The sequence below is a fragment of the Mandrillus leucophaeus genome, unplaced genomic scaffold (assembly GCF_000951045.1).
Source record: "Mandrillus leucophaeus isolate KB7577 unplaced genomic scaffold, Mleu.le_1.0 Scaffold173, whole genome shotgun sequence".
Classification (NCBI taxonomy): Eukaryota; Metazoa; Chordata; class Mammalia; order Primates; family Cercopithecidae; genus Mandrillus; species Mandrillus leucophaeus.
This window is the reverse complement of record NW_012101732.1, coordinates 4,333,076-4,353,584: the sequence shown is the minus strand read 5'-3', so window position 1 is coordinate 4,353,584 and position 20,509 is coordinate 4,333,076. Positions and strand designations below refer to the sequence as shown.

Here is a 20,509-nt window from a genome sequence, read left to right as displayed (position 1 = left end):
CAGTGAGGTCCAAAGACCGCTCAAGAGCACACAGCCAGGAAGTTGAGTGCCAGGTTTCAAAACCAGGTCTCCCTGGGCAGGGCAGGGCGTGGCTGTGTCTGGACCACTCAGCTCTCCTTTGTCATAGTCGACAGCACTAGTTACTTGATAATGTCTTTTTAAAAATTAATTTACTTAAAAAAAGCTTGAGTGCTATTCTAGGCAATGTGACATCATGGATTTCTCAGGCTAGTTATATATTTTATGACGTTCATCAACGTACAATGATGTAAAAGTTGAATGATCATGTTCCGGCTAAGGCCATCTCATGTACCAACAGCGAGGTTAGACGCAAATAGAAAAAAGGGATCTGGTCCAAGATTTGACACAGATTCACTGTCTGTGGGACCCCTTGCTAGGGTACTTGAGCATCTGTGTCACTAAATCTGGTGGCCAGGCACATTCTCAGTCACTCAAGAGCAAGCCTATCCTCTCCCAGAACATGTGGGCTTCTTGAAACCCTGTCCTTTTCAGGCACACACTGAGGTGGGGAGATGGACCTTGGAGTCAGACCACCTGGCTTTGAATTCCAGCTGTCTCATCTGAGCTGTATGGCCTCAGGCAAGTCATTTAAGCTTCTTGTACCTCAGATTCTCCAACTGCAAAACAGAGATGATAATAGGCAGAAGCCTCGCGGGGCTGTGAGAATCGAGTCTGTGATAGCACTGGGCACTGTGTCTGGAGGCGGTGAGCACCAAGCGACTCTAATCATTCCCATTTTACAAAGGAGGACAGAGAGACTAAGGAGATAAACTCTTTCTCATCTCTCGTTGTGTGTCAGTGCAGGGGCAGGACTAAAAGCTGGTCTGTGGTCTGCAAGCTTAAGGGATTACAGGGTCCCCAGGGACTCGTAGGAAATTCAGCTGGCGGCTACCTCCCACCATCCCCAGGTTCTGATTAGTAGGCCTGGGGGGGACCCAGGAATCTGCATTGCAACTACTTCCCAGGGGATTCTGATGCAGGTGGTATGAGGACCACTTGCTGAGAAGCTGCAAGCTGGGTTTGAGAGGTCCCTACCTCCTTCTTCCTTCCCCGAGTCCCACCCGCCCCCTTCTCTCCACTGGGCAACTATGTAAACAGCATTATTTCTACCCTTGCACGGGCAGAAAGGGGTCTGTGCTGCTGCCTCTGTTGGTGCCTCTTCAGGTCAGGGTGATAAGAAGAGAAAGAACAAAGAGGGGAAAAAGATCACAGCAGAGAGACAGAGTGCTCATTTTAAGGTGGAAATATGCCATTTCCTGACCACAGCGGGACTTCCCTAGGTTGTATTAAAAAATCCTGTACTGCCCATGTCTGGTACAGAAGCATGCATAGAATTTTAGAGAAAATGAACATTTTGGGATGATTTCAAAGTTACAGAACTACCAGTTTCACCACTTTAAAACTTTTGGGGAATGGCCATTTAGATATAGCCTGGTATAGTCAGGTAACACTAAATGGAGTTTTTAGAAGTTTCCACACCCTTCTTTGCTGGTGCCTGCACTGCATCATGCTGTTGCTTTGAGGAGGGACTTGTTCCAGATCTCTGGGGCGGGCCTAGTGACTCACCTAAAGTCACACAGCTTCCACAGACCATTACTGGAAGTTCAGTGAGGGCCTTCTGCCTCTGAAACTTGTTCTGTTTCCTTCTAGTCCTGCTTCCTTTTGTCGGTTTTATGACATTAGTTCCTGAGAAATCAATTGATCAGGAATGTTCTGAAAAGCTTAGTTTAGGAAAAAAAAAAAAAAAAAAAGACAAATAGGCAAAGCCATATTCCAAGGCGTTCACAGTCCTGGCTTGGGAGAAGAATGATCTCCCAAAAGGCCAGAAAACATGGTTGTCTGAAAGTGTCCAGGCTGGCCTCTGTGTGATTTCTGTGCAGGGCCAGGGTCTGTGGTGCCTTTAACTCTCTGGCGCTGAAGCTAACTGAGAGCTGGCTCTAATTGCACATTGGCCTAAAGCAACGAGCGAGACCTGCACCGTCTCCTAGGTTACTCATTTGAGAGTAACCGGATGAGCAACCACAGGAGCATTAGCTGAATAGGAGCTCACTCCATAAAAACCCTGACCCTGTGCATGAGGCAGATGGGGACTACTTAATACAGCATCACTGCACCGCCTTCCCCTCCCTCACTCAAGTTAGGTACAAGAGAAAGAGGAAATAACGTTACGACCAATGATCGGGGGAACGTTTCAGGGCTGGGGGTTGGAAAAGCAGCCCACCAGCGCTTGATGTGGTTGCCTGGATCACAAATGGGGTATGACCGGGGGAATTCTCTTCACCAGGGGGTGGAGGGGTGGGGAGACCCCTCTCTCTATCTCTGTTCTAGAGGTGACCTCCCACCCACATAATGGAAAAAATAAACTTATTTCATGACAATTTGCATTGAAAAGTTGAAGGCAAATGAGCAAATCTTGGAGGCTGTTTTCATGAGGTTCGCTCAAGCATGCTGCCCCTCTGCCCCAGGCTGAGAGGTGGCAACCTAAGATGGGTTCGGTGGGTGGGTGCATCCCCAGCCTGCCTGGTCCCAGGGCCCTGTGGTGTCAGTTTTCTAGCAGTGGTTATGACCAGAGGAGGAGGCTGTGACCAAAGCCAGTTTGGAGAGGGTGAGAAAGAGCCCGGCATTGTCCCGACAGCAGCAGCAGCAGCTTAGCCGCCCTGCATGTTGCACACTGTTCTGAGTGTGGCACGGGAGGTAGAGGGCTGCTGTCCGCAGGGCCCTGAGGGCACATGCTCTGTTCCACCTTGTAATCTGGTTCCACCTCCTCGGTCCTGGGGAATATTCTTTTTGTTTATCCCTCTTCCTTTCGGCTTGGGAAGGGGAGTTACTTCACCAGATAAATAAGAGCCACTAGTATTGTTCTGCATCTGACTTGAAAGGGGTGTGGGGTGGCTGGGTCTTGGCATGCCGGCTTGGGGGCATCTGAGGCCATTAGACCACACGAGCTGGGCCTGTCCATTTTGGAAGCGGTGAGAAGGTTCCTTTGTGAGTGAGCCACAGAAGTCATGAAATGCGTAGTACCTGGAGGCAGCGCAGGAACCTGGCACAGTCCACTCCCCTGTCAAGCTGGGCAGACAGGGCAGCCATCTGTGCCAGTGAACTCCTCCCAGTGCAGTGCTGCAGGGGCTGCTGGGAACCATGTGTGGTCACCCCTGCTAGGAGATGGGACACCAGACCCCAAATGCTACCATGTAAGGTGAGAAGTAGAAGTGTCCAAGGTGCCCCCCAGCCTTCCTAACCGTCCCTTTCCCAAGACCCCAGAAGATGAGAATTATGGACTAGGAATCAGAGGAAATAAAGGTCAGGCCATTAGAAGGGGCCAGCATAGCTGAGCCCAGAGCATGGTGGATTTGATGTTCAGCCTTTGCCCATCGTTCACTGGTGTTCCCTCCCAGGCCTCTGGCCAGTTGCTGAGGGACTCTTTGTAGCTTTGAGAATCTAGCCAAACCTGACATCTCTCCAAAAAGCTGACTTTTGCCGTCACTGATTGACCTGCAATATTAGGCTCTTCCCCTGAGAATGCCTGTTACCTTGCAGTCCCACCAATGGGACATAGGATTCCTTTGTTTTCAGGAAGATGTCACGATGGTGCCTAGCTTAGAAAAGTAACACAGATCCAGCTCTTGCGGGGCTAACTATATGGATGATATTATATTATGGGCTGCCAGAGTTTGGTAAACAGGAGTCTAGATTTCAGAATCAGATGAGCCTGAATTGGATATTTATCAGCAAATGCCCAATGATGTGGATCCCATTCCCTTTGTGAGGCTCAGTTTCCCTACCTGGAAAATAAAGGGATTAAACCAGCTGATCTTGGAGATCCATCTGAAAATGCCAAAGATTTGACATCCTTCAGGTGTGCCAAGCATCCAATCCTTTTCATCTTTTAATTATGAAATATTTGAACCACAAACAAAACTAGAGAGACGGATATCATGAGCCCTTCAGTACCCGTTGCCCCATTTAAGTAGTTATCAGCATCCACCAATGCCCAGTCTTTACCACAGGCTCTTGTAGCACAGACTTAAGCATCTCACCAAAGAAGCCAGACTTACCCTCTGGGTTGGGCAGGGGCCTCTCAGCAGGTGCAGGGGCGGATTTCATGCTGTTTCCCATTTCTTTCTTTTTCCCTGGGGCCGCTGGTGATGCCCAGAGCCTACGGTATAGGAGACAGACGGGGAAAGTCAACCGTGCCCTGAGCTCTCCAAGTGGAGAATGACCCAGTTTAGAGAGCATCATGCATCATTTTTCTGGCAGCTTGCTTCTTGAAAGGCGGCTGTTTATATGTGAAGATGAGATTGGTGAAGATTGGTTACTTTTGCGCAGTTCAAGTTCTTTTATCAAGGGAATGACAGAAAAACCACAGAAAGGGAAGTTGCTAGCAAATGCTGTTGGTGGCAAAAGTTTCCATTCCTTCGCACCCTCGCTGAGGATGGTAAGCAGCCACAGCAGGGTTTGTGTGAGAAACCAAGCAGCATTTCAGGTGGCCCAGAAAGTATCTCCACTCAGGGGCCCTCACCATCAACTCTGTGCACCAGGAATTCAGAGTACAGAGCTGTGTGTCTGTACAACCAAAGGCATGAGGACAAGGTACTTTCTGCTGCTACTTTTTGTCATCCGTTTGAGTTTGTCAGCATGCTTTAACAAAGGATGAAAGGGGAAAACTTCCTAACAATTCTGCGTACCGGCTGCATGCTGCTGAAGCCCTTTCACATCGACTGTTACGTTTGATCATTGTAAAGTCCTTGTATCATGCTTAAGCCTATTGTGCAGTGAGGGAAACTGAGTCTCAGAGGGGGTAAGTGACTCGTGTGAGGTCACATGGCAAGTAATTGTAGAGCTGAGATTTGAACCACTGATGCTAAATCTCTGGGTTGCTCCATAACAGTTTCCAAGGTAACCACCCAGTCTTAAATTCTCGCTGTGTACTTATAAGCTAGATGACTACGGGCAAGGCATTAACCTTTTCTGTTTTTGTTTTTTTGAAACGCAGTCTCACTCTGTCGCCTAGGCTGGAGTGCAATGGCATGATCTTGGCTGACTGCAACCCTGCCTCCCGGGTTCAAGCGAATCTCCTGCCTCAGCCTCCCAAGTAGCTGGGATTACAAGCACACGCACCACACCCAGCTAATTTTTGTATTTTTAGTAGAGACAGGGTTTCACCATGTTGCCAGGCTGATCTTGAATTCCTGACCTCAGGTGATCTACCTGCCTTGGCCTCCCAATGTGGTGGGATTACAGGCGTGAGCCTCTGTGCCTGGCCAAGTCATTAACCTTTTTCTAATCATTTGGGAGGACACTAATCGAACGAACAGTGTTGAGTTGTGGTTACAAAATTAACTGAGATAAAGCATGGGAACCACTTTGAACATGGCCTGGCATAGAGTACATGTTAGTTATTACTCTGTTTACTGATTGTCCTTAATGATAAAAGTTCCAAGTCTAGACCTTCATACGAATATTTTGGAAAGAGACATAGATTATCAGAGAATAGGGTTTTAGGGAAGCCACATTCCCTCTGGATGGTAGAAGCACAGAGAGGAAGCCCACATCCATAAACAGAGCTCTCTGCTTTGTGGGATCAAAGAGAGGAGATGGAACAGGGTCGCCCCGTCGGCCTCTAGCCCAAATGGAAACTAATCTCCCACCTACCTGTGTCTGCAGCTCAGGATTGAACCTTATGAAGGGCACAAAAGTCAGCCCGTCCAACTCCCACCCTGGCCTTGAATCCTGTCTCCATGCCCTATGTGTACAGGTTCTGGAAAGAAGTACACTCTCAGATGAAGGCCCTGCCCAGGCTGAGGGAGGTCTGCACAGCTCCCTGATTTAAGGGAAGGGGCGGTGTGAGCTGAGACTCCTACTATATTAAGAAACAAGGAACACCAAAATGAGAGTTGTTTAAAAGTCCATGTATCTTAGACATTTACATGAATAACTTGTCACTTACTACTCAAGCTAATGCTTAGTGATATTCCCAAGACAATGACAAGGCTTACAAAAGCTATAAACTCATAGTGCACCACAGAAGGGTTGGCTAGAACGGGCAGCATGTTTAAAGTGAAGTGCAAATCCCATCCTTTTTGGATCCTATTGATCTTTGTGACTAGAAAAGAGGATGCCCTTGCAAATTTAAGGCTCGGGCCCTTCTTTCTCCACTCTTGCCCCTACCATCCTCACAAACCAGAAAAACATCCACACTTAAAATCCCAGGGCCTCTACCTTGTAGGAACCTTCTAGCAGCTGGGCAGGTTCTAACAGCAACACCTGGAGTCCAGGAGGGCAGGGATACATTGACCATGTCTCCATCCCTGAGCCTGGCGAAGGTACCCAGGAAATGTGCTTCCCCAAAATGCTCACAGAAACACAACAGGTGGTGTGACTCCAACCCACATTCCCCGCAGTTCAGCAGACACTTCCTGGGCATCTACCCGGTGCTGGGCCCTGGGCCAGAGACTTGAGGAAGTCAGGATCCCACCCACATAGTGGGAGTGTGCTGCCTCCGAGGCCCAAGTCAGGCAAGAGGGGAGAGGCAAACCAGGCAGCCTCCCTGGCCCTGAGGGGATTGTAGCCACACAGGCTGCCTCGCACAGGCCTCGGGAAGCATGCATGTGACATGCAGAGGCTGTCCTACACAGGCCTCGGGAAGCATGCGTGTGACATGCACAGGCTGCTCTGCACAGGCCTTGGGAAACACACGTGTGACATGCAGAGGCTGTCCTACACAGGCCTCGGGAAGCATGCGTGTGACATGCAGAGGCTGTCCTACACAGGCCTCGGGAAGCACATGTGTGACATTCACAGGCTGCTTTGCACAGGCCTCAGGAAGCATGCATGTGACACACACAGGCTATCCCACACAGACCTTATGAAGCACATGTGACATGCACAGGCTGTCCCGCACAGGCCTCAGAATCATGCGTGTGACATGCACAGGCTGCTCTGCACAGGCCTTGGGAAACACACGTGTGACACGCAGTGGCTGTCCCGCACAGGCTGTCCTGCACATGCCTGCTTCTGTACTGCTCCTTGGGCCTCCTGGAACCTGCCTGCTGCCTTGGTTCCTCAGACTCTTTGTTTATCATCACCGAGGCCTTCGGGCTTCTGGGGAAAGTTCTCAACATGCAGAACTAACTCTGAAACCACATGTATGCTGGCCTCGCCGATTTGCCACCATCTCCAGTGTCCCCAGACACAGCAAACTGTCCCAACAATGCCTTTCTGTCCTTTCAGCCTGACTCATCGAGTGTCATTCAACACCTAGTGATTGTGCCCAGAAACCCTGCCCCCATAGGTTCCACCCCTCCAGATGCCAGGGTGCCCCCAGCCTGGCCAGCCTTCCCTCCCCTCTGTCCCCTCCCCCAAGCTGCTTCTAAGCAGCAGGCTCCCACCACAATGTCTGATCTCTCCCCTCCTTTATGTCAACCATTCCAGAAAACAAGTCAGAACAAGACTTTGCTATCCATCAAAGAGAATTCCAACATCCTCTCTCTTCCCAACAGCTCTATCATTCTTCTCAAGCATTTGTGTGCTATTTTGGAGGGATTCCTGGAATCCACTACAGGAAAAAAAAAAAAATTAAACTTGCATTTTTGAGATTGGAGAAATGAAGTTCATCCAGGAAAAGAAACGTACCCAGGGTCACAAGATGAGAAAGTTTGAGTCAGACCTGGAGGCCTGGGTTCTTCTACCTTAACACTCTTCTCTCCTGTTGCTTGCACTCCCTCCTGTTCTGTCTTGCCAGTCAGAGTTCAGTCTCCGTGAAAGAAGGGGCTGTGTCAGGGCTGTATGACTACCAAAAAAACCATCAGGTCTCAACAGCCCTTTAGTGGTCTGCTCAGTGGCTTTCTACAGTCTTCAAGAAGGAGTTAACTTATCTGAAAGAGGCTTTTATTTGAGAAGAGTGAAAATGCCCCCAGAGAATGAGAGCTGGAGTCTCTCTAATGAAATGGCTGAACAATTTGATTTAATCTGTGACAGTTTTATGCAGTGGCTGAAGGTGGGAGAGAGGGTACCGGAGACATAATTGCTTCTAAGAACAATAGAAAAGGGCAAAAGAGAAATGAGTTAATTAACACTGGCTCTACAAATTCTTGATTTCTTTCTCCCTTTCCTTGGTGGTATAACTCTTAGGTTTCTGGGTCATAGAATCATAACTGCTATTATCTTATTTTCCCTTCGGTCTTTGGACCAATGCTATTTCCTTTGTGTGAACTTGCACCTTGGTTTCCTCTTCTGAAAAATGAGATGAGTGAAAAAAGATGATCTCCAAAGAGCAAGCCTTATAACCCCATTTAATTGTAGCAATCAAGACTCAATGGTTTTTAAAAATTATTAATAAAACAACCGTTGGCATTTTTCAAATGAAGTCCCATTAGACAGAATCCCAACTCTTGTCTTTATGTGCTTCAGAATCAATGGAAGACAGTTAATGTGTACAACCACCTTCTGGGAGGCAATTTGCAGATATCGTTGTGTTTAATCTTACAAGCATTCCCGAGGGCAGATAATCTTTTACTTTGTTAGTGTGAGAACAGGGTTTAGTCACCTGCCCACTGCCCTGGAGCTGGAAACCTTACATCTCCTGACTTCAGGACCTACACCTTTTGCTCAGGACCATGCCACTGTCTCTCCAGTGTAAGGAACTCTGGTCAGTGTGCGGCTGGCTGCCATTTGAGCAGAAGCATGGCATGGAGAGGTCACATACTGGCATGGCATTGCCATCGACAGTGTGGGATATGCCGGCCAGCAGCATATCCTCTTAATAGGTTTTTATTTTGCAGATCTGGGTCCTTTCATTGTGTGCTCTGCATTGTCTTATAGATCCAGGTGGGGAGGCTTCTCAGAACCTTCCATTCCTGGGACAGCATCCCAGGACAGTTCTGTGTACCTGGTCCATCTTGTGCTTCTGATGCCTGGCCTTGCTGCTGGGAAGGAGGGTAGCCCGAACCCCTTTATTTCTCTCCCAAAGGGGAGAGAAATTGAGGAAGTCCAACCAAGGGAAGGCAGGTCATAAAGCCAGGAACTCAACCCTTGGTGACAGAATTAATTTGAAAATGTACTTAGGGATGCTACCTCCCTTTGGCCTTAGAAATTTCTGCTGCAAAGTGTGACAGCTATAAGCCCATTCATATGACCTTCTTCTAAGGCATGGGAACACGGTACAGCAAGTGGAGAAGCCTCACTGTCTACCATATATGTGAATGCCAACAACAGTGATAACCAGAACACCCCCATCCCACAATTAGTCATCCTCTGTCAGGCACAAAGCTAAGCACTGTCCAGCCAGTATGTCCTGGGTTGCTCAGAACAACCCCACTTTATAGCTGAGATCAATTAAGTGACTTGTCCAAGGTTATACTGCTAGGAAGAGGTGAAACTGGAATTCCAGCCGGGTCTGCCTGGCTCTAAAACCTGTGTTCTTAATGGCCACCAGTGCTGCCCTGTTTTTCTGTCCTCTGGCTAACCCAAGAAGGCAACAGAAAAGTGATTTTTAAAAGTCATCAGTCTGGGCGCGGTGGCTCACACCTGCGATCCTAGCACTTTGGGAGGCTGAGGCGGGTAGATCACATCAGGTCAGGAGTTCAAGACCAGCCTGGCCAACATGGAGAAACCCCATCTCTACTAAAAATACAAAAATTAGCCAGATATGTTGGCACATGCCTGTAGTCCCAGCTACTCGGGAGACCGAGGCAGGAGAATCACTTGAATGCAGTGGGCAGAGGTGGCAGTGAGCTGAGATCAGGCCATTGTACTCCAGCCTGGGGAACAAGAGCGAAACTCCATCTCAAAAATGCAATGCAATGCAATACAGTACGATACGATACGATACGATATGATACGATACGATACGATACAATACAATACAGTAAAATAAAAGTCATCAAAGCAAACCTTAGGAAGCATAAACTTTGGGGGAAACTTTAATACAGTGGAGGCCCTGAGAGATCTCTTGGATGTCACTTGGCAGTGTTTGGAAGCCCAGGTCTGGGTTTCCAGTGGGGGTGAAGGGTGCAGAAGTGCTGCTGGGAGCAGAAGAAACAAGAGAGAGAGGCTAGTTGAGGCATGCTGTGGTCAAAAGGGCAGGAGGGAATTGCAAGGAATGTTTTCTAGCCTTTCACAGCATTATTTTTAAAAGGCTGTTACTTAGGAGGCTGAGGTGAGCAGATCATGAGGTCAGGAGATCAAGACCATCCTGGCTAACACGATGAAACCCCGTCTCTTCTAAAAATACAAAACAAATGAGCCGGGCATTGTGGTGGGCACCTGTAGTCCCAGTTACTTGGGAGGCTGAGGCAAGAGAATGGCATGAACCTGGAAGGCGGAGCTTGTAGTGAGCCAAGATCACGCCACTGCACTCCAACCTGCGACAGAGTGAGATTCTGTCTCAAAAAAAACAAAACGAACAAAAAAAAAACTGTTACTGCTGTGGAACAAAACAAAGAAACAAAAAGGAATACTAGCTGTGCTTTTAGTATCTCCGTTTCATAAAACTATGCCACTCAAATGCATACATATGGAAAAATATTAAAGAGAAATTTCCAAAATGTTTCCAAGGACTCTCTCTGGGTAGTGATTTTATATGTGAATTTAAATTTCTTCTTTGCTTACTTATTTCTAAAATACCCAGATTTTCTCCCAGGTGCATGAATTGCTTTTATAATCAAAAGGTTGGAAAGAATGAGGGCACCTTAAAGAAGAGATTTTCAAAGCAGGCAGGCCTGAGTGCAGATTCCAGCTCCCAACCTGCTGGCTGTGTGTCCTTGGGCAAGTTGCTTCACTTCTCTGAGCCTCGATTTTCAAATCCACTAATTTGGGATACAAGTATATGCCCTACGGGGTTGTTTTGAGGTTGAAATTATGGGTCATATCTAAAGCAGGGATATGTTTGGTAAACGGCAGCTAAAAATTTACCAAAGCAGGGGCTGGGGTTGGCTAACTCACTGTGCAAGCTAGAGCAAGTACCTTCCTCTGTCTGGGCCAAAGAGTCCTCAAATCTGATGGGGAAAGGGTTGGGCTGAACAGTTTGTCATGGCTCTTTTGCCTCAACCATTTTCCTGCCGTGACTGTACCCAGTACCGGCACAATTGACTAGGGACTTGCTCAGTGCTGCCTGTGGTCTGACCCTTGGTTTCAGGAAAAATAAGAGCTGGCACAGGGGCTTAGCATCCGGTGGTCTCCCTGGCAGGATTTCCGGGGTTACCCACCACATCCTGACCTCACTCCACAGGTGCACCTCTCCCAGTGCGAGGCTGGGGGCTGCCAGGGCCGCCTGCCCTGTGACCCACATAGTCCCCTGCTCTCCTCTAGGGCAGGTGCAGCCACAGGACTGTTCTACCTGCTCCCACCCCTCCCCCACCTGCTTCTCCTTGCTCTGCACTGCAGAGGAGGGCTGCAGCATACCGGGGGCTCTAGGGGCACTGGCAAGACCTACAGGGGCAGACAGCCAGCTCAGAGAGGGCATGCAACCCCCAGCCTTCTTCTCAGGCCTGAGTCCAAGCCAGAGGCCCTCAGGAGCTCCTGGGGAAGAACGTGGGATCCTCTTACCTAAGATATTTCAAACGCCTGGAATCCCAGCACGTTGGGAGGCCAAGGCAAGTGGATCACCTGAGGTCAGGAGTTCAAGACCAGCCTGGCCAAAGTTGTGAAACCCTATCTCTACTAAAAATGCAAAAAAATAGCTGGGCGTGGTGGCAGGTGCCTGTAATCCTAGTTACTCGGGAGGCTGAGGCAGGAGAATCGCTTGAACCTGTGAGGCAGAGGCTGCAGTGAGCTGAGATCGCATCACTGCACACTCCAGCCTGAGTGACAGAGCAAGACTCCATCAAGAAAGAAAGGAAGGAAAGAAAAGAAAAGAAAAGAAAAGAAAAGAAAAGAAAAATTCCCCAGAAGCTCAATACATAGAACAGATGAAAGCAAGTAGCTGCATGGGGCTGGGGGCTCAGCTCAGCATCTCATCTCTCTACTACTCTTAATAGGATACCTCAATCCTGGGGCGTCATAAAGCATCACTTGAAAGGTAGCAACTCAGCACTCTCACAGGACAAGGGAAAGGCTCAGAGAGGGCAAGCAGCCTGCTCAAGGTCACACATTAAGTTTGGATGAATGCATGACTGCCTGCCCAGCACTCCATCCCCTGCAGGAGAAGCCATGCCCATCTATCTGTTAACCAGGCTGTGGGCCTGACCCATGTGTCCAGGAGCCTGTGTGCTGGCCCCCTCTACCCTTGAGTGCCCAGAAGGGAATCTCATACACTCTCAGGCTAACAGAGAGGATGGACTTTATGCTAAGACCAAAAGAGGATGGAGATATCCTAGTGTACATTTTAAGGTCGTTTTAAGATATGGAAAGAAGCCAGAATTGAGGCCTGTTTTAATTCCATTCTTTATTAAGTCACTAGACCATTCTTTCATTTGTTTTTGTTTTTGTCTTTCATGGACATAGTCATATGTGACTTCTTGGGTATTCTCATGGAAGGATTGGCAAGAGAAGGTGTTGAGGGCTGTTCACAGCCTACCGTCTCCGTGGCTCACAGCCACATTGACGCAAGGGCCTCAGTGACCCAGACGTGTCAGTACAGTGAGTGGGTGTCTTACGAAGAGCTGTCTGGCACACGGAGGCGGGCAGCAGAGGCCATTCCTGACGTGGCTTTGATACTTCATGGAAATAAAAAGAGCCTCCCCCACCCATTTCTTTCTTTCTAGATAGACTTTCTGTACACAGAGTCCCCCAACACACAGGGATGGTGAGGTGGGGCACCAACCCAGTCAGCCTGTGGCTCTGTTAGACTAGAATATATTTGCTGACAAAACCAGGCTATAAATGGGGTTTGGGCCCAGGCCAGGTCCTGGATACTTCTAGATCCTATAAGCAGACTGGCCTAACAAACGTTGGCAATGAAGAAAGAGTGGTAAAGACAATTATTTTAATCCTAGCCATTACACAGAATGGGGAAACAATGACTAGGAAACAGGCCTTTTCTTTTCATTTCAAATATGGATACCTGAGAAAGGCAGGTTTCATCACAGAAGGTGGAGGTAGATGGAAACTTTCATGAACATCCTAAAGGTCACCCAGGCATCTAGGCACAAGGACTATAAAGTCCGTGATTTCTTTACTGCATCGTATTTCCCAGCAAGAGTTACTTTTCCTTTTTATTCATACATGTGAATCACAGCATTACTCATAAACTTATCAAGTAAGATGGGAATCAGCATCTCAGCTGACACAGCATTTGCCAAGACCAACTCCTGATCTGGGATCTCCCCTCACTGTCAGTCACTTGTCGAGGGACATGGGCCCCAGAACCCCACACTCTGCAGCTCCCAGGCATTTGGTCTAATGGGGCTTGGTCTCTCTAAGGAGATCTCCATGATGTTTTTAATTTGCTATTAATGTGCTCCTCTTTTGAGCTCACTGTTCCCTCCTTAGCTCCTCAGGAAAGCCGATTGCTTTGCGGTGGGTCCCAATTCGACAGTCATTTGTGTGACTGCGTGGTGAGTGCCTGTCTCCCCTGCTGAACTATAAATGCCTTGAGAACAGCCAGCAGGTTTGTTTCTACTCTCGGCTGGGACTCAGTAGATGCTCCATAGGGAAATAGAAGGGAACAGTTAGAAACAGAAGAAACAGGCTGGGCGTGGTGGCTCATGCCTATAATCCCAGCACTTTAGGAGGCCAAGGCAGGTGGATCATTTGAGGTCAGGAGTTCAAGACCAGCCTGGCCAACATGGCAAAATCCCATCTCTACTAAAAATACAACAATTAGCTGGGCATGGTGGGGGATGCTGAAATCTCAGCTACTCGAGAGGCTGAGGCAGGAGAAATGCTTGAATCCAGGAGTTGGAGGTTGCAGTGAGCCGAGATTGTGCCACGGCTCCATCTCAAAAGAAAAGAAAAGAAAAGAAAGGAACTGAAGAAACAAGGTGAGCCTAGGAGATCGTGGATTCGTGGTGTGCTAGTGAATGTCAAACAATCAATGTTCCAGGGCGAAAAATTCCTAATAGTGTGTGCCAATTTCTGTGGTGTAAATTCTCCCTCCATGCTGACTTCTAGTTTCGGGTGTGACATCTCTGAGGACAGAGTAGGAAAAAGATGTGTGTAATGTGCCTCATAAGTCAGCAGAGGCCGCATCCAGACACGACTGGAGCAAATCAACTCTTTATGGAATCTTTCTCCCGACAAGCATCTGTTTTTGGAACAGTTGCCTACAGGACTCTCTGTTTTCAAAGCAAAAGAGACTCATCTAAGTGGGCATCCACTATGCGGAGGGCCTAAAGCAGATGTTTAAAATACACAGACTCATTTGATGCCCCCAAGAACATACCATTTTATAGACGAGAAAACTGAGTCTCAGAGAGGCTAAGTAACTTGCTCAGGGTCATACAGTTAGTTCAGGGCTGGGGCCAGCATGGGAATCTGAGTCTCGGAGAGGGTGCTCAGGGTTGCGAGGCTTGTTCAGGGCTGGGTCCAGCCTGTAAATCCTTTATCTTTTTACTCCCACTCCTAATTCCTTCAGTAAAACCTTCATCCCAGCTTAATGAAACTTTAATTCTAAAAGCAGATGCTCTAAGAGCTGGGACTGCTGGCGAGACCAGAGGAGAATGCACACAGGCCTGGGAGCTGGAGTGCCCACTGCCCCGTGTCTGCAGGCACCCTCGTTCCTGACCATGGTGAAGCTGTCCCTTCTCACTGGACAGTGGTTGTCAACTTTGTCATAAAATCACCGGGATGGGTGGCTCCAGTACTGTGAGGGGGAATTTATCTCAATTGTTTCCCCTAATTTTATCTACTTTTCATTTTCTGCACAGTCTGTCTTTAGAATCCACAGTGGGCCAGTCAACTCCCCCAAGACTGTGGCCAAGTCACTTTCCTCTTTTGGTGTCATTTCGCCTTTCTATAAGTAGTGAAGGGGTCAGCTGGAGGCCTCCCTGTGTCCACCCCAGATTCGTGCCGGCCTGATGAGGCTTTGTGTACAGCAACAGGAGAGGGGGTGCCAGTGCGTATTGAGGAATTACGTGTCCTGGGTGTGTTACATGTATTCTCCACTTGACCTCCACAACTCTCTGGAGTATGCGTCATTACACTGAGGCCTTTTGTCTAACTGGGGAAACCAAGGCCAGAGCATTCACGTATCTTGTTGGAGTTTGCCCAGCTGGAAAGTGCTGGAGGCGGGAGTGGAATCCAGGGGTCTGGCTCTAGAACCTGGCTCCCAGCTACCGTGCCCTTAGACCTGAGGAAAGGGATGGAGGGCAGCCTAAAGCAGAGCTATCCTTTTTTCTGGCAAGGTTATGGTACTTTCTTGTGTGCTAGAGGGTTATGCATGTCATAGTTATTCAGCAGGTGGATTGATAGGTTTGTGGATAGAGCAGTGTGATGAGAGGTGGGTCCAGACACTCTGGTGCTTAGAACTTGCATTCAGAGGATGCATATTTTGAACCGATTGTCCATGTGGCTTGGAAGGCATGTAGGGGAGAGAGGGAAGGAGTGGGGGGTGGTGGCACATCTGCAAGCGGGAACAGGGAACACGTTCAGCTCCCAGGGTTAGTGTGAGAATTAAATGAAACTGGCTGCACTGACTACACTTGGTCCCCTCTCTTGTCGCTCCCTGGCTCTATTTCCTTTGCGGCACATACCACAATTTGTCCTTATGCATTTGTTTCTCTAAATGCTTATTGCTCCCAGGGCAACTTTCTTAGGATAGGGTTCTATTAATTCCTCAATGAAAAGCCATGATCTAGCAGGTGCCTGTCACATAATGCAAGCTCAGTTAGTTAGAATGAATGACTGAAGATATTGTATATAAACTACCTGGCACAGTACAGACAAGAGGTGGTCCGCTTCCAGGGAAACCCGGACCGTCTGAGGTAGTTATTTTGCCCCTAAGCACAAGCCAGCAACAATTCTCACTTTCACCAACCCCCTCTACACACATATACACACCAAGTCCTCCAACCCTGGTTCCAGTCTGCCTGGTGCTAAGGAGGGAAGCATGACTTTGCAAAGCTGTTTGACAGCAAAAGAGAACCACTGAGCCCCCGACCCCTAAAATTGCTGTCTTAGCTAGAGTTACCATAATCAAATTGGCTCCTCCCTTAGCGGTTCTCAGATAGGAGGAAGTGGTTTGAACAGGGTGTACTTATTTCCTTCGGAACTTGTAGGGAGATTGAGAGAGGGCGGAAGTTGATCACGTGGTGTGACCTCAAGGGATATTTTATTGCAGGAAGAGAGGGATAGATGGGAGGATGGATAGACAGATAGATGGGCAGATAAATGTACGAACAGGACCCTTGGCTGCTAACAAGAACCAAATGGTTTGGTCTAAAATATGCTGGAAATTTTGATGGGAATTTTAAGTCTCAGCCTCTCTCAGAGCTGGGAGAAATACATTCTTGATGAATGTCAAATAAAAACTGAAAACCCAGCAGCATCTATTAATTCAGGGCACTGATTTAGGCGCACTAGAATGAATAATTTCTGTCTTTATGAAGGCTCATTTCCCTTGGAAATACATTGCCAGATTTCACCATTCAGAATGGGGAAGTTTTCTTCCGAAAGTGACTTAGGAAAGTTTTATTCAGAAAGTGACTTTAGTTTGCTGCAATGCAAACCTACCCGTCTGTTTCGTTTATATTAGATGGAGGAACAAGCAGAAATACATATTCAGAAAAATGGAGGAGTGCCCCACTCATTGCTTTAGCAGTTTAATCCATCATATGTAGCACTGCTTGTTAATAGCTTTCTGCCTAGGAAATATAAAATGGATATGATATATTTTAATTGTCTGATTTAGAAATGATAGCAATAGCTCCTATGTAGTACCTACTATCTCCTAGATAGTACATGTAAACTTCTTTCAAACATATAAAGAAACTGGTCTTCTTTTTACAAGGAAAATACTAACACTCAAAGGGGCAAAGTGACTTGCACAGAGTCACAGAGTTCTTTGCTGGCCCCAGAATGTTGACTCAGGTGCGGCTGATTGCAGCACAGTCTTTCTATGTTGCCATCTTGCTGCTCTGATCTAGATTCTAGATCTGTTTAAGGTGAAGGAATCTAATTAGATTTCAATTTGTCTATTCCATAGGTTTTTAACATTCTTATTATATTTTCAGAGCATATTAAGCACTCTTAAATAGAATTCTTCTTCTTCTTCTTCTTTTTTTTTTTTTTTTGATAAAGTTTCACTCTTGTTGCCCAGGCTGGAGTGCAGTGGCGCAATCTCAGCTCACTGCAACCTGCAACCTCCACCTCTCGGGTTCCCCGAGTAGCTGGGATTACAGGCACCTGCCACCACAGCCAGCTAATTTTTGTATTAAATAGCACTCTTCTAAATGGAGACTATTAGTTGCAACATACTTGCCAGAATTTTGACCTGAGCTTACCTCTCCAGTTTTCAAAGGGCCACAGCCCAGTTTCACAGCTCAGCATCTCATAGCAAACCACAGAACGACAATTTAAAGACAATTTAAAGACCCTCTTCCTAAAGTGAAGAGGGTACCACTTTAAACACAAGCCTCAGCCCTGCATCCGCTTGTTCTCGCTGAGGCTCCCCCAACCCTTTAGAACCCCTCACTTGCCTCTCCCTCCCACCAGCTATGGGACTTGGACAAGCACCTAACTTCTCTGAGCCTCATTTTCTCAGTTTTCAAAAAAAAATAACAACCACCATCCTATAGGATTGTTCTGAGGATTGCAGAAAAATAACTTTTTATGCATTGCTCCTCCCCAGTCACTCAGGATGGTAGATATCACCTCCTGACATCCCTATGCATAGCCGCAAGTGAGGACATTCTGAGGCCAAAGCTCAGGTCACTTCTTTGACACCAGACTCTCTCCATATGTACGCACCTAAAAGAATGTGGAGTGTGCCTTTTTCCTTAGAAAATTCCAGTTGTCCTAAATCTCTTCCAACTCTAACATGCTGTTTCCAGAATTTATATACTCCACATGTTTGCCTTTCCTTTGATTCCTCCTTTCCCCCATACACATCCCAGCTGCTCAGATTGTTATTAATTATCTTTGGCATCTTCTTAAAGAAGATGCATACAATCACACTCCAAGTAGCACTATTGCAATCCCTCAACCCACCTGGCTCCATGCACCTTTAGACATCATGACTCCAGCCTGATAGCATTTACTGAGCACCTGCTGTATGCTGAAAGTGGCCTGGGCACTTAGCATATGTCAATTTCTTCACTTTGCCCTATACCTGGGTGCATTAGGTACCATCAGTGTCACTTTACAGATGAGAAAATGAAGGCCTGGAGAGGTTTAAATGACTCCCTCAAGGTCTCACAGCTAGGAATTCTGATGGCAAATCCCAATTGTCCTTTGTAAGAAGCCTGCTAAGTGCAAGCATTTTTGGCAGAATGTTTCCTCTGGCAGCATCCTGTCCGTGCTCCTCCAGCCCTTCTCTCCACAGAATTATGCATCCAACACCCACTGAGCCACTGCAGTGTGCTGGGCACCAGGTTGGGGGCTGGGCTCCTCTCAAGACATTGCCCCACCTGTGCTCAGGGAGCTCCTCTCTGGCTCCAGAAAGTTGACCCCTGCCAACTGTGTGTTGAAGAGGTCCCGAAGTCTCTCCCCACCCCGTCTCTGCCACATTCCCCCAAAATACCTTCACACACTGTGCATGACTTCTGTGGGAGCTGTCTGCAGAGAGATTGCTGGGCGCAGAGTCACTGCCTCTCCGTCTGTCAACTGCTGCTGCTCCGGAATAAACAGGCAGCCGGGCCTCTCGCGAGTGTGGAGAAGCAGCCCATGCTACCCAGAAGAACTGCAGTTGCTAAACTGGCCGCATACTTCCTCTGCTAGGAACGAGGAAGGCACAGGGCTTGCAGAAGGGCAGGTTCCTGTTTTCAGTAACCACTCTGAGTAGGCTTCTCTCTGCGAGGACTGGGAAGATAGACGCATTATTAATTTTTTTTACAAAGCACTTGAGAATATGGCCAGCTTAACTCAAGATTCTGGGATTTCAGAAGCTTGGTCTTCTTTCTCTAATTAAAAGGCAAATTGGTGGGGCTGTGAATTTGCTCTTGTGCATCCCTGGAGCTTGCTGGGCCCACAAAGGCTGTGGCTGAGAGCTGCAGCTTCTCTGATTTCGTTTTCCCAATTTTTGCGGCTTCCTTCTGTTAATGCCGAATGGACCCCAGAGCAGTGCTTTGAGATTAAAGGAGACTAAAGAGACACAATGACTTGGTGCAATGTGTGGGTCAAGGGAAAAGAATTAGAAAGAACATTATAGGATGGTAGTTGTTTGAATATATAGTGCACAGTTGATAATATTGTCCCAGTCTTAAGTTTCTTGGACATGGTAATAATAGTGTGGTTATGTGGGAGAATGTCTAGTTCTTAGGCGACACATGATGACTAAGAGGATGTCTCGTATCATGACAGCTATAGCTTTCAAAGAGTTTCTTAAAAGAAAAGCTGCATCCCTATATCTATAGCTATCAGGTTGGCACAAAAGTTATTGTGGTTTCTGCCATAGAAGTAATGGCAAAAACCACAATCATTGTTGCACCAACCTAATACATCTACATCTATATATCAAGACACAGAAAGAGAATGAGAGAGACAGAGAGCAAACGGGAAAAAATGTTAATACTTGGTGAGTATAGGTGAAGGGGATATAGGTGTGCATTGTTCTACTCTTGCAACTTTTTGGTGAGTTTGATGCTAAAATACATGAGTCTTTATGTTATATATTACAAAACGTATGTTGTATATGTTATACGTTATGTAAATATTGCGTATAAAATCTCCCTACTTAAAGTGCGTGGGTCTCAAGAGAAACTCAGGTACATGGGGCTTCAGAGCTTATTGACGAAAGACGTAAAAGTTTCTGCAATGCTGACCCCAAGATAGACTGGGAATTGCTTGCTTGAGCTTGGAATGCCAGGTAACCACACTGGGGTGGCCCTTAGACCCCCTCACAGCCCCTCACACCTCACAGAGTGGACAGAGCATCAGAGACTTGACTGATCTGCCCACAATCACACAGCGAGTCCCAAAGAAGAGCCAGGGCCGGAATCTACGGCTGGTGACCCAGGCCCCAGTCCAGTGAGGCCGACACAGCCACCCTGGGACAGTCATTTGGAAACCTCACTCTGTGTAGTTTGCAAAGATGAATCAAAACCCTCAGAGCTGCTTCTAAATTTAGCAGGCAGGCACTCTGCACTAGAGAGATGGTTCCTTAGACAACTTGTGAAAACACCCGCTCGCGAAGAGCATGCTGGGAAGGTACAAAGGAAATATTGCAAAAGACTGAGTGGGCAGTTTGCTTAACAGGTAAGAGGGGACAGGCAGAAATATGCAGAAGTGGAGATTTTCCCCCAAATTCACACAGAGGAGTAACAGAGCTTTGGACTGATAGTCAGAGGTATGAGTTTTGTGATGACTTTTTAATAGACACTTAGCAAGCAAAAATCTAGTACAGATGAGGCTCTGAATTTATTCCCTGTCATTTCTTTTGTAAAACTTTATTGAG

At 47.4% G+C, this 20,509-nt stretch overlaps 2 protein-coding genes across 7 annotated transcripts in view; one reads left to right on the top strand and one right to left on the bottom strand.

The window, feature by feature from the left end:
* TG (thyroglobulin) overlaps window positions 1-20,509 on the top strand; it is a 287,674-nt gene that overhangs the window by 205,974 nt on the left and 61,191 nt on the right. The window lies entirely within an intron of this gene.
* The window catches only part of SLA (Src-like-adaptor), a 66,998-nt gene that overhangs the window by 19,580 nt on the left and 26,909 nt on the right, over window positions 1-20,509 (bottom strand). For 2 of the 6 annotated variants that reach the window (XM_011977091.1, XM_011977094.1), the window contains exon 2: window positions 4,077-4,177. The exons of 1 other annotated variant lie outside the window; for it this stretch is intronic. In XM_011977091.1, the coding sequence (XP_011832481.1) occupies window positions 4,077-4,177 (101 nt within the window). Of the gene's footprint in view, window positions 1-4,076; window positions 4,491-18,637; window positions 18,916-20,509 lie in introns of those variants that run through there. 3 more of the 6 variants (XM_011977090.1, XM_011977093.1, XM_011977092.1) reach the window with 2 other exon arrangements.